The following is a 14,656-nucleotide window of genomic DNA, read 5'->3' on the forward strand; positions in this document are numbered from 1 at the left end:
GGGCGTACGGAAGGTACTGCTGGGCGATTTGGCGAAGGCGGACGCGGACCTGAGAGAGGCGGAGAGGAAGCGGCCTGGACGGCCGGAACTCCAGGACTCTCTATGCTCGGCCAAGGAGGCGGTAGCTGTTGAGGTGGAAAGGCTTCGAGCTTTTGACTACAAGCGGTACGTGCTACGCTCCCATGTAGAAGGCGATAAGGTGGGCACCCTCCTGGCGTGGCTATCGAACCCCTCCAGGAGATGCGCTCCCATACTCCAGCTGCGGGATGCGACGGGAGTGGTACAACAGACTCAACTAGGCATAGTCAACGTGTTCCAGCAATATTATGAGGGCCTGTACAAGAGTGACCCGGGCGGCAGGGCAGGACTGGTGGGTCCCTTCCTGGCTGACCTGCCCCTAGGTCAGATAGAGGCGGAGCAGGCGAAGGACTTGGGGACGGACATTGATGTGGGCGAGATACGACTAGCGGTGAGGCGTATGGCGAGGAACAAATCGCCGGGGTTAGACGGACTCCCCATAGAGTTTTACGACAAATACCTGGACGTACTGGCCCCCCGTCTCCAGACTGTTTACAAGGAGGCCAAGGCGACGGGTCGACTACCGCAATCGATGAGGGAGGCGTTAGTGGTCCCACTGCTGAAGCCCGGCAGGGAGAGTGCTGACCCCACGTCATATAGGCCGCTATCTATGCTCACCGCAGATTATAAAATCCTGAGCTCCATTTTAGCGGCGAGACTCCTACCACACATGGCGGGGCTGGTGCATGACGACCAAAACGGTTTTATACCGAACCGCAACACCACGGCTAATATCAGACGGCTCATCCGCATCATGGACGGGCTCACCGAGAGGACAGGGACGGAGCTGGTCCTGTCGGTTGATATTGAAAAGGCCTTTGACAGCCTCGAGTGGGACTACCTCTACGCTGTCATGGAGCGCTTCGGCCTGGGAGCTGGCTATATCCACTGGACTAAGGTCCTTTACGCGGAAGCGATTGCGAGAGTGAGGGTAGGTCCGGCGGTGTCCCTTCGATACCCGGTGGAGCGGGGCACTCGACAGGGCTGCTCCCTATCACCGCTCCTTTTTGCACTGGCCATTGAGCCGCTGGCGGCCGCGGCCCGAACGGGGCGGCACACCCACGGAGTGTGGACCCGTGACGGGCATCATTTCATTTCACTGTATGCTGACGACTTATTACTATTCCTCCGCGACGGTGGTGAGGACCTGAGGAGGGCGGAAGCCCTGCTTGAGAGCTTCGGAGAGGTGTCGGGCCTACGAGTCAATTGGCCCAAGACGGGCTTGTACCCGCTACTGGAGGGCACTGCCCAACCGCAACATCGGTCCGAGGCGACCTGGAACCCTACCTGCATGAAATACCTGGGGGTTCACATCTACCATAAGCCGGAAGACTTACTCGAGGGCAACCTGGGACGATGTGTGCGCGGACTGAAGGGCTGTATGTCCTTCTGGTCCACATTACCGCTATCAGTGGCGGGCCGGATTTCCCTACTAAAGATGGTAGCCCTGCCGAGATTACTGTACTATTTCCGGACGCTCCCAATCTGGATACCTGGCTCCTTCTTTAAGCTCCTCAAATCTCAGATCACATCGTTCATTTGGGGAGCGGGACGGTGCAGAGTAGCGCTAGCCACGCTCTCTCGCCCGAAGGATGAGGGGGGGCTGGCGGTGCCGGACTATGAGCTCTATTACCTGGCGGCTCAATTACAGATATTCACGCAGGAAGTGGCGAGGGTATTTCGGGGCCCGGAGGATGAAAGCTTACGGGGGACGCCCAGGCACGTCCTAGCGTACATAACCCTCCAACAGCGGTTGGACAGTCGGGACTTATCGCTGGAACAGCGCACGTACCGACAATGCTGGAACCGGACCCAGAAGAGAGCGGGTACCCAGCGCCCTTACGCGCCTGAGATACCACTGGCCATGCTGACGGCACTACCGCATGGAGGCGATTGGTCGAGCCTGCAGGAATGGGAGGAAGCGGGTATACAGGTGGTTGGGGACCTCTTTGAGAGTGGGGCGCTGCTCCCGTTCCGGGAGTTGACAGACCGCTTCGGTATCCCGATAGGGGGATTCCTGCTGCACGCAGCGGTGACCAGGGCGATGCACGCCCACTGGGGCACGGGGCTTGGGGAGCCCGAGACGGCAGCGGCGTGCCAATACACCATGATGGCGGCGGGCACGGTTAAGGCAGTTACATGCCTATATAATCGAATGATTAGGGAGAATATCCCTCCTCTCACATCCCTGAAGGCCAAATGGGAGGATCTGCACAGGGATATACCGGATACGACCTGGGCACAACTTGTCCGCAGAGCACGTAACAGCACAAGGAACGCCAGGTTCCAGCTGATCCACTACTATGTGCTGCATAGGGCGTATCTGACCCCAGGCAGAATACGGCGGTATTACGGCGATGACACAGCAGCCTGCCCCCGGTGCCCGGAAGAGGGAGCTGAGCTAGTACACATGCTATGGGCGTGCCCGGTCCTGCATGACTTTTGGCACGAAGTAGGGGAGGTACTGAATGAGGTGACTGAACGATCGATAGAGTACGGACCGGCCGAATGCCTTTTGCACTGGTTTCCCCACACCCCCAAAAATAAGCTCACGAGTAAGTTTATCGACATGGGGTTGATGGTAGCGAAGAGAGAGATTACCAGGAATTGGAAGGCGAGGCTGGGGCCTGCTCCACGGAGGTGGCGGCAGGAGTTTCTGAAATGGGCCTCGGCTGACGGTGCACATAGATACCAAGTAGCGCGTAGGACCCCTAACCAGACAGCGGCTGACAATGCGACCGCATGGGAATATAATGGTGCAGGCGCTCAGGGATAGCGAGGCTGATACGCAGGAGGGGACCCCCGGAGGGGAGGGCTCAGAGTAGGCGGGTTGAGGCCCCAGGGTCAGCAGGAATACGGGGAGCGTGAGGCTAGCAACCCAGGGGTGGTCATAACGTAGCCTTAGGCGGGTGATGGTGTGCGAGGTGGGGTGGGATGGGGGGGGGGGTGTTTAGGGGTTAGCGCGGGGAAGGGGAGTTGGGGTCTAGCGCGTAGTTTAGTAGGACTATAAAAGTAGACATACACTTGATCCGGACGCTAACCACTCCTTTCTATGGAACGTCAGGCATGGATGAGCAGAGATTTCAACGCCGCCCAACCCCCGGGTTGTGGGCCGGAAGGCTGTGTATTGAGTAGAGAAATCTATCGCATATCTGCTAACTCTTATGATGCTACTGCTATACGTATATTGGCCTGTACAGGTATGACTACAATAAAAATTATTTAAAAAAAAAAAATAATAAATCATATGCGGAGTACACTGTGGAGAAATTATATACAATCTGTCGAATGGTAATTCAGGGTCATCCCCAAAATCTATTGAGGTGCTTAACCAACCCTATTTGCTGTAATGTTTGTCCATTATTCTAGTGGCGAACATCCTCGGTACACCTATAAAAAACAAGAATATTCCAAACTTTCATTTAAGCCTGTTGGTGTAAGTTTTCAATTTCTTTTTCCAATGTCACTCTTACTTCAGTAAGATCTGTTATCCATGTTGTCTCTAATGAGTACTTGTTCCAATACAGTAAATCTGAGTTGACTGATTTTTTATCCAGATAAGTTGAAATGCACAGCTATAGACCATTTTTCATTTAGCATTCTTATATTCTCTTATGTTCTGTTATATGTTTTTAAATTTTTCTGTTTTTCCCACATATCCTAGACCAAAGGGGCATTTCAACATGTAAATCACATTTTTGGTCTACCAGGTTCATTGGTTTTTAACTTAATCTTAACACACCTGGATGGGTGATTGATTTCTGGCCACTTTATTATGTTGTTACAGTTACTACAGTTGTAACATGGGATAGTGCCTTTGTATGATCTCCTATCCTCCATTTTGTGTCTAGAATGTACATTTTATTTTTTTCCTTTTTTTCTCCCCGTGAGCCATCCCTCCAAGCCCAGGTATTTTTTTGCTGCTCGCCATGCCAGTGCCAAAGTCTGGGAATGCTGCGGTAGACACCTCACTGCTCTTCTGGTATATAATACAGGACAGAATCCCCTAGCGCCCATGGCAATTCTTTCCACCCTGTATGCTGACTCTGCTCGATCTCCAAATAACATTCTATTTACCGTGACTAGCTGGGAAGCCCAGTAGTAGTTCCGGACGTCAGGCAATGTTAGTCCCCCATCATAAACTCCTAGCTGAAGTTTGTGTTGCGCTACGTAGCGCACCATTGCTCTAAAATAGAGATCGTAGCTCGGCATCCTCTCTCTGTAAGGAAAGTGGGGGTATCTCATATGTCATGTTTTGCAAGGTATAGAGTAAACTAGGGAGGGTCATCATTTTAAATAATGCTGCTTGTCCCATGAGGGTAAGCGGCAGGATCCACTAGTGTTTGGCGTCCACTATGAGTCTGTCTAGTTGGAAACCCAAGTTACGTTGTTAGAACTCTCATTATATAAATTCCTAAGTATTTAAAGCCTTGTTTTTCTATCTGCATCTTACAGTTTGAAGTCGGGTCGAGGTTCCCACCCGCCAAAGGGAAGAGAAGGGATTTATCAGAGTTAATGCGGTAGTCTGAATATTCCTCATAAATGTGGGCAATCTGTAGTATCCTGTTAATTGACTGTCTCGGTCTTCCGAAATATAGCAGGATATCGTCCAAATATAAGGAGATGCGTTTCTCCCATTAGAATGCAAAAGGTATTCTTTGATTGTTCTAATGCTAACATAGGTGTACAGTTAAATATCCCTTTGAATACTGGTTTGAACTGTAACATAGGCCTATATTTTTTTGAATGGCGCTTTTAACCTTTGTAATTCTAGTTGAGAATTTTTCAACCGCTTTTTAGTAAATGGTTTGTTGCCCTGTAATTCTGTTCTGTTTTTCTTCTCTCTGATAATGTTCTCTGGATAGTTTCTCTTTTCAAATTTTTCACACTTCATAGTTTTGCCCGGGTTTTATGTTGTTGTGTCAGTTGTTATTCTCCAGATTCTAAGAAGCTGTGAATATGGTAAATGTTTCTTTAAAGAAAACTTGTAAAAACTTGTTAAGTGTAGGAAATTGTTTTGATCAGTTACGAAGATATCAGTAGTGAATTGCCCATTTTTTATGGATATTTTGGCATCCAAAAAGGTAATCTGTGTCATGTTTTTTTACGGATGAATTGTATACAGTTGTCTACTGTGTTCAACCCAGTAATCCCTTCTCCCAATTCCAATCTTGTTCCTTTCCATTCCAGAAATATATCAGCAATGAATCTCATATATGACTTCAAATTGTTAGTCTACTTGTTGTTAGTGTAAATATGTTCCTCAAACATTTTCATAAAAAGATTAGCATAGCAAGGAGCTGCACTGTTTCCCATTGAGGACAATTGTATATTGTAGCTCTATTCCCATTGGAAATAACTGATAAAGTGTGAAGTGCATTAGTTCCATGCTAACACTTTCAAATCCTCGTCCAAAGTAGAATTGACGTGTGCATGTTCCACGGCTGTTAGACCTACATCGTGAGAAATAGATGCATACAAGGATTTTACAATGATGGCACAAAGTAATATGTTCTGATGTTCCTCCATCTTGATTTCGTTCAGTTTAATGAGAAAATCTGTGGTGTCTTTTACATAGGACATCATGTGATGTACACTGTGTTGTAAATATTGATCTATGTATTTTTCCATAGGTTCATGAATCCATCCCCTTGTTGACACTATAGTTCGTATTGGTATCTTCAGTAAGATGTGTAATGACGGGGTAGTGTATAAGCTTTTATGTGATATTTTTTGTCTTCTTGAGTGAGTTTGAACTGTGAAATGCAGCACTAATCAGATTTTTGTAGGCTTCTCAGGGCACTGCATGTGGTAGGGTTCAGCACTTTTTAATTTTTTTTATTCAAATTAAGCACCGACACAGAGGCTATTGGCACCTACCTTAGGGTCATCAGCAGGATCCCTAAAAGGCAAGGTTCAAAACTGGTGGTGTGAATAAATCAAGTAAACTGCAATGGCACACGTTTTCACACTCCGAGACAATAATGTTCTCAAAAACAAATCTAGTCGCTAAAGAGCAGATTCTGAAATAAGTCCTCTCTAGAATAATGCTTTCTTTGTTCAACTGTCATTTGAATGAATGAATGGTGATTTATAATGCGCAAGAACTTAACCCCAAGGGGCATCAAGGCGCAGGTAACAGACAAGAAACAAAAAAGCAGACAAAATAAAAAAAATAAAGATCAGGTTAATAGGCATGGGAGAAGAGCCATGTCTTTAAGAGTTTACGAAAGACCGGCAAAGAGGATTGATCAGACAGTTCAGCCGGAAGCGAGTTACAGAGTCTGGGAGCTAAGAGGGAGAAGGCTCTTCCTCCCCATCTTGCCCTGTTAAATCTAGGGACAGTAAGCAGGTTTTTGGAGGAGGAGCGAAGGGATCTGCTGGGGATATAGGGGCTAACTAAAGATTTAATCCCTTCCGAACCTGACCCAAATATCGCCAAATGAGCCATACATAGAAGTTTAAAAGAAATCCTGGCTTGGATAGGTAGCCAGTGGAGCTCTTTTCTGGCCCTAGTGGCAGATGATCGCCGAGGCAGGTTGAGAACCAGCCTAGCAGCGGCATTCTGGGCCACCTGAAGGCGTTGAATCAATTTTTTATTAATGCCCCCATAGAGCGCATTACAATAGTCAAGCCTGGAAGATATCAGGGCTACCGTTGACTGTTTACGTGCCTCCAAGGACAGATAAGGGGTGATCTTTTTTAGTGTCCGAATGATGGTACAGCATGTGGCCAATGTTTTGTTGACCTGTAGGTCAAATGAGAGGGCCGGATCCAATAATACGCCCAGGTTCCTGGCAGATTGTGCCGGCTGGGGGCAGTCCCCAAGGGAATCAGGCCACCAATCTTTGTTCCACAACTCATGACTCCCTCCAAAGACCAAGACTTCGGTCTTCTCTCCGTTCAATTTGAGATGGTTACGTATCATCCATATTGCTACTGCTTCCATACATGCTCTAAATCTGGGGGCGGAGTCTTGTATAGGCTGGGAGGTGGAGACGATGATCTGGGTAACGTCGGCATAAGAAAGCACTTGATATCCAAAAGATCTTACAATTTTAGCAAGAGGGGTCACATTTATATTAAACAATACAGGGCTCAAAGCTGAGCCCTGTGGGACCCCACATTGTACCGCCTGAGAGGGAGACAAGAAATTGCCCAGTTTTACTCTTTGTTGTCTCTGAAGCAGGAATGAAGAAAGGAGATTCAGAGCACTGCCCTCGACACCTATCTCCCTCAGTCTGTCGACCAGAATTGAGGGGGACAGGGTGTCGAAGGCCGCCGTGAGGTCCAACAGAACCAACAAAGCGGTTTGGCCTCTGACTACCACTGACCTGATGTTATTAGCAACTACAGTGAGGGCCGTATCTGTACTATGGGCTGCACGGAACCCATGTTGAGAGACATCCAAAAGTTTATGGGTCTCCAGGAATGAGGTCAGGTGGCTGTTGATGTATGTTCCAAGAATTTTGGCCGGGGCAGGAAGTAAGGAAATAGGCCTAAAATTCTTGAGAACTTCAGGATTCAAGGAGACCTTTTTTAGCAGGGGTTTAACCACTGCGGTTTTCCAGACTAAGGGGAAGATCCCTTCAGTAATGACCATATTCATAATTTCCAGTAGCGGTGGAAGAACAACCTCTCTACAAGCTTTGAGAGTTTTTAACTGGCAGGGGTCTAGAGGGGAACTGGACTTGGTAGTGTCGAGGAGATGGTTAAGTTCTTCCAATGACATCTTAGGGAAGTTAGTCAGACGGAAGCAGAGACTTGCTTCCGAGACCACAGACACAACCGGGCAATGGGGCGAGGGTAGAGTAGAAGGTTGCCCGGTGTTCAGGTCCAAATTTAGTTTTCTAGAGCAGTGGGTATATCGGCTATTTTAGTATGAAAGAAATTCGCGATATTATCACATAGCGCCTGTGTCTCAACCACTGAATTAACGGCCCTAGGTGAGGATAAGGAGTTAATGATTTTAAAAAGCTCTCTCGAAGATTTAAGTGCAACAGTGGTGTTAATAAAATAGCTCCTTTTTTCTTCTATTATCGCCCTTTTATATTCCTTTAAGGCCAGTTTGTGCTGGCTTTTCTCGGGAGCATTGGGATGGGCAATCCAGGATCTTTCTTTTTGTCTACATTTCTGCCATAACAATCTCAGTCTATCAGAGTACCAAGGGGCAGAGGGGCTCTTCCTGGCAGGATAATGTTTCTTAGGTGGTGCTAGAGTGTCCATAGCCGTGTTCAATGCCCTGGACAAACTACAAGCAGCAACATTAGGGTCCGACCCATGTGAAGAGATAACCTCTGTCAAAAAAGGAGCTAAGGATATGTTGTTAACCTCTCTAAAATTCCTTATGGTTTCCCATGTTTTGGCATTTTTAGGTATAGGGGAAGGTGTGATTAGATGGAAGGGAACTGCCCAGTGGTCTGACCAGGATAGCGGGATTGGCGGTTCAGTCCCTACCCTGTTGTCATTGGAAAAGATACCATCTAACGTATGTCCGGCAAGGTGTGTGGGACCATCTACCCGTTGGCTGAGGCCACAGGCATTCAGACCCTCCACCAATGCCATAGTGTCAGGGTCATCAGACTTTTCAAGATGAAAATTGAAGTCACCCAGGAGGGTAAACTGAGGCCTGTTAATAAATGGCTCTAAGATCTCAAGTATATCAGGAGCAGATGGGGCCCGGGGGCCTATAGCACAGAATGCCAGAAAAAGAAGATGTAGAGGCAAACTGTATAGAGAAGTATAGAGCTTCAAATTTATCCGAGGGGGTCAATAAGACATGTGAAACCATCTTTGCAGAGAATTCACAACCCCCACCTCTGCGCCTTTCCCGGTCCATACGGACCAAGGCATAGCCCTCAGGAATGGCATCGACCAGATCCGGACTGGCAGTCTCTGAACCCCAAGTCTCAGTTATAAAGACCCAAGGAGGTTCCCTTAACAATACGAAATCCTTAAAGGCTACATTATTTTTAACCAGAGACCTGGCATTAATAAGAAAGCCAGGTTTCATTACAGAGCTGTTTTGACCCTTATCTGTCAGAGTCCTAGTTCGATGTTTTCTGGCCGATCGCAGCCCTACCCTGGGCGATGGGGTAGTACAACTATAAATAACATTGTTTGGGGATCTAGTATGATGGCATGGTAACGGTGGAGGTCTAAGCGAGAGTAGCGTGGCGAGGGAGTATAGCTCACCATCGGGTGGGAGTGTAGTACGAGTGAAAGTCTCCCTAGCCCCTGCATCAGCCGGGTCTGGTGGCTCAGTGGACTAATGCGTCTACTGCAGGGGCCTGTGTTCGACCTCATGGTCACAGGTTCAAATCCCGGCGGGTCCACTCAGCCTTTCATCCATTTGGGGTCGATAAAATGAGTACCATTGAGTTGGGTAACAACAAACATCTGTTATTTCAGCGCCAAGATGCCCGTAGTGGTGAACGTGCGCTTTACAAATACTCATGTTATGTTATGTTATGTTATTTGCAATGAAGGTCAACACATAGTAATAGCTAAAGCAGCTGAAGTAACAATTATTGCAATGGCATATCCAGGGCACACTAGGCAACACAGGAGAAATGTGGGATTCATTTTCTCTCACTATGAAACATGTATATGCACAGTCGCTAAAAAAGAGTCAAATAAAATCATTACGAGACAGACATTTATACAATTCATTTTTATTTTACCTGTATATATGTGTGTGTGTGTATATATATATATATATACATACATATATATATATACACACACATACATAAATACACGCACACGCATGTATATATTTAACCATATATGGAGAGAGAAAGAACAAACTGAAACAAGTTGGTAAAGTTGTATAGTACTTTATACAGTTTTGTAAATAGATACAATATGCAAGACAAAAATATAGCAATTATGCATTTAGTATCAAATCTAAATATATCAGCATCTATTAACTATTCTTAAGAGATAAATATACTTCATTTAATTTACTAGTCTGCTAAAACTAGCGGTTGACCATGCCTGTGGTGGTTTATTTAGCCATGGCATTCTACTGCCTTGGATATTTGTATAAACCCCTCAGTGGCCCTTAAAGTGGCAATATCACTTAAATGCTGTAAACATATTTTTTGTTAGATGTGGGGAATTCCTCTTGATTGACAGTCTCCTCCACTTTTAAAAATACATTTTGAACAATATCTGAAGGCATTCTCAAGGGGAACATTTTCTTCATTACTAAGGAACTACAAACCTCTCTACAGTATAAAATCTGGGAACAAAAATATTTTCCTCTCGAAGCATTCTCAGTAAATAACCACACTTTTCCAAATTTTGTTGGAGTAGATGAATAACGATATCTTCTGGGTGAAATAATTTTCAGTAAAACTAATTTTGAATGTATGCTTGCTTTGTATTCTACAATAAGCCGAATGGTTGTGCATGCAAGAAATATTAAATGTGCTATAGTTTAACATTTTAGCAAGGCACTGATGAAATAACTTCATCCCAATAAATGTTATGTTTTTCTTTATCGCCTTGCATTGTGTAAAATACCATTCTATTTTCTAATAGTCAAGGAGGATGCCACACATTCATAATAATTTGACTCATAAGAAAAATCTGATATACAATAACTTGTGCCAGTAGTTTTTTTGTCCTAAAATTAGATTAAATATAGTAACTAATCATTTCATTATTTCATTTTTGTCCCTACGCAATGTGCTTCAAGCCAATTTAATAGTTTTAAAAAGACGTTTTTTTTCTCTTGTTGGAAGTGGCCTCACATCCACATGCCAGGCAGTAAGCACCTATTTGGGTTAGTTCGGAGCATGGAATTGCCGAAATGCATGCAGTAATGAAAAAGTTATTGAAGAGGAGCAATGCTGTTTCAACACATTGTGATTTTATGCGGTCATACTCAAATACATACAATTTACAAGCAGTCATAAATGGCACTTGAATTTTTTTTGGCAGGATAGTGTTTTTAGTGATATAATTCCCACAACTGCATGCCATATTGAATGTACGGCGTCCACACATACCACAATTAAAGACACAAAAATTAAAAACATTGTTTCCATGTCCTGTACATTATTTGTTGGAATAAGAACTCCGGACAATTCCCATGACAAGCGAAAATTAACATTTTGGAAAATGTACATTTTAAAAAACCCAATGCTACTGCAATGTATATTCAAATGGAGCATTGAAGCAGAAGATATACAAAAAGGTAACTAGCCATTTGGAAAGCGTTCAATGTTATTAATCCAGTGATTCGACATCATAAGTTCGTGGTTTAGGATGTTTCACCATAAAGGAACCCATTTTGAAATTTTCTATATCCACATTTCGAAGCTACATGGTCCAAAAAGTAAACTTGAGACAAAAATTTCAGCGAAAAGCACCAGCCCTCATGAAATTACTCTGCCCTAAATTCCTGTTGAAACATAAGAAAATTGACATATAATTTATGTGTATATAGAAGCACATACATACATCAGCAGGTGTCAATTTCTGGGCTACCCTTTATTTTGTTCTTACTTTTTAACCCTCACCTTCAGTAAAATTGTGTGTATAATACAGGTATAGATTAATATATTAAGTTTGCAATATAACACAAGCGTTCTGGCAGGTCGTTCAAAACAAATCAATATTTTGTAATTAGATTGAGTGTAATACACTTAGATATTATGAAACAGGAAGCTCCGTTTCATGAGTTTAGATAACACCTATGCATAAACAGAGAAGTGGTTTTCCTCTGCGATGGGAATACAGTTTTCACAATTATTGTTGGCATAACAAACATGTTAAAAATGGCTAAGGCAAATGAGATTTACCACGTGGCTCCCGGTACATTTGCACCTCTACCTCTCAGAAAAAACAAAAGTTAGCTACAAACATTCCCACTTGAAGCAACAGTATAACAATAACAATCTCTAGGTAAGCAATGGTCGCCTATTTCAAATTGCAAGTAGACATATTTTAGGTAATTTATTCAATTGCCGAGAACAAATAAAGATGTTGAAAATACAGCAGTGTCTACTATAATATACGTTCATAAAGAACAATATAACAACAATGCTTTGGAAAACTATCTTATCTGCTCGGGTCCCATAAATCAAATGAATCAGCTCAGGATTACCACATGCAAAGGTATCTCAGAAGGGGGACATTTTAAATATGGGTTTTTTGGCTAAAATACAAAGCTAATAAACCTTTATTTATAAAACATACTTCCTTAAAAAGTAAGGACAACTTTGAGTTATGAAACAGTACCACAAGAATGAAAGTCAAGCAGGGGAGATAACACCAACATGCAGTTCCTGATCTGTCTTAATGATCCTGGCACTGGTGGTAAAATAACAGTGGTGTTTTTAGGCCTCATCTTCTGCTAATGCAGCTCTAGTATCACCAAGTTAAGTACCAAAGTTTGCCTAAGCGTTGAAGAACTTTCTATATGGGGACAATTATTCATATCATGTGGAACACCCAGAAAACATTTAGCATTACATTTGCCAAATATCAGAAACAAAGACGAATAACTCCTGAAACGTTTAGCAAGTGGGGAATACCTCCTTTTAGCTGAAATTCACTAAACAGTACCGGTACTTAAGAAATATATACTTATGGCATTTGAACTGCTGCAGTTCCTTTCACTCTCAGCAGCTACATTTCTCTTTGTCCTTCTCTTTGTCCACATGTAAGTGCTCTGTAGAGCTGTGGCCGTTGGACCGTACCACCCCTTCAGGTATCCAAGACTTGTCCACGCACCGTTCCATGCGTTTCATGATGAGGTCCAGCAGATTTTCGACCGCTTCGCTCACATTAGTGCCCTGAGAAGCACTGGTTTCGTAGTAAGGTATCCTGGAAATCAATGGAACATATCACACATGATTACCCAGTATTTGAGAGAGATTATAATAAGACCGAGTATGATGGATAAACACAAAGTAAAAGATACAAGAAAAAAAAAACAGGGAAATCAAAGATTCAGGTAAGGGCCTAAAATGTATTATGATTAGTTTCCAAAACCACAATAATGAGAAGAGCGGCCCTTTACAAATAAGTATTACTTAGTGGAATTAATTTCAATTGAATAAAGCAATAGCTTACACAGAGTAACTACGTACTCTATAGTGCGCAGCCTTTGCGTTAAATGCTACTTTTGACACGTTTCAAGCAAGCAATACCAATTTAATTGCACACAAATAAATACATTTTATATGACATTTTCAACAAGGATGAAACACTTGCTTGCATGTGAAAGATATATAGGCACGCAGGATAGGGAAGAGGGACTTACCTTTACTGGCTCTGAAAACAGGAGTCGCCCCTTTTGAGTCAAACATGCAACTAAAATGTTATGTTAAAAAATCCTTACTCAAGTGTATTAAAATAGAAATTACTCTTTACACTTTACATATAGGAAGACAAGGGAGACCTCAGTCACAAAGAGGAGAGAATTCATAGAGAAACATCAGCGACAGACAGGAGACAAGTTCCATAGGCACTAAAGACCAAGAGACACACAGGGAGAGAGAGCAGAGAAAACCCCCAGTGTTGCAATTTTGTGAGAGGTTACACCACACATGAGAAGAGAGACACTAAGGAGAAAGGGAACCAGGATTCAGAGGGAAAAGATAAAGAGATGGCACAGAGGGAGACAGCGGAACTAGACATGTGGTGAAGAGCTTACACAAAGCTATGAAAGGAAGATGAGAGCAGCAGAAAAAGTCACGATATTCTACGCAAAGGTGAGAGACCACAGAGATTGAGGGGCAAGTGTGACAGAGGTCTCAGTGAGCTAGCAAAACAGAGGAAAAATACACGGAACAGTCCACATCTCATGCGGCAGAAAAATAAATAAATGGTTATTTTGTTGGTGATGGACATGTGGAAATGTGTAATATTTTACTTAGCGTAAGCGACAGCCATTTTGGCTGTGGTGTCCATTTAGTTTCCTTCGTAATTCTCCCATCCTCTGCTGCTCGTCTTTTTCACTCTGCTTGTGTTATCTATTTTATATGACTTCCTGACTCAGCTAAAGCAATGTACGTGCTGAGGGTTTGTAGCTGCCAGTGCACCTGCTCTCAGAGGTTAACTGTCACCTATTTACTGCTGCGATAAGCATTTCTGCTCCCCCTCCCACTTTGCTGACCAAGTGGTTATTCATCTGCTCTTGTTTGCTGATAGCTATTTCTAAAATTGTTCTTTCCATTTCCGTTCACATACTTACATTGCAGAAAACGAGTATAATAGGGACTACCTCCTGCAGCACTTGAGAGTGTTGTGTTGTCCCACTCATGAGTGAATAATAAACTTGGTATTTATTCCAACTCCAGTGCCGATCTCTATTTTGTTGGTCTTTGAACCCATGGACAAAAGGGTGACCCTGCACCAGTGTACCCCTAAAAAGGTACATTTCCACAGTTGGCGCCCGACTCGTAGGGCCCCTTCGGAGATGAGGTCGCCCAAAGGAGGGGTCTGCACAGAGAATCAAACTATTACTGAGGATGCACACTGCATGATGAGACCCTTGTCTTTGCAGGCTGGTGGATTTTTCTGGTTTTCCCGATTTGACCCTCCAGGTGGTGGCCGTCTC

At 44.1% G+C, this 14,656-nt stretch overlaps 1 protein-coding gene across 10 annotated transcripts in view; it reads right to left on the reverse strand.

Moving 5' to 3' along the window:
* Positions 1-9,901: 9,901 nt before the first annotated feature.
* RAB27A (RAB27A, member RAS oncogene family) overlaps positions 9,902-14,656 on the reverse strand; it is a 465,531-nt gene continuing 460,776 nt past the window's right edge. For 5 of the 10 annotated variants that reach the window (XM_086958321.1, XM_086958323.1, XM_086958322.1 and 2 more), the window contains one exon: positions 9,902-12,918. In XM_086958321.1, coding sequence (XP_086814447.1) covers positions 12,714-12,918 — 205 coding nt within the window. In that variant the 3' untranslated portion in view covers positions 9,902-12,713. The remainder of the gene's footprint in view (positions 12,919-14,656) is intronic. The other 5 variants (XM_086958326.1, XM_086958327.1, XM_086958328.1 and 2 more) reach the window with 2 other exon arrangements.

The sequence above is a fragment of the Lissotriton vulgaris genome, chromosome 2_1 (genome assembly GCF_964263255.1).
Source record: "Lissotriton vulgaris chromosome 2_1, aLisVul1.2, whole genome shotgun sequence".
NCBI lineage: Eukaryota > Metazoa > Chordata > Amphibia > Caudata > Salamandridae > Lissotriton > Lissotriton vulgaris.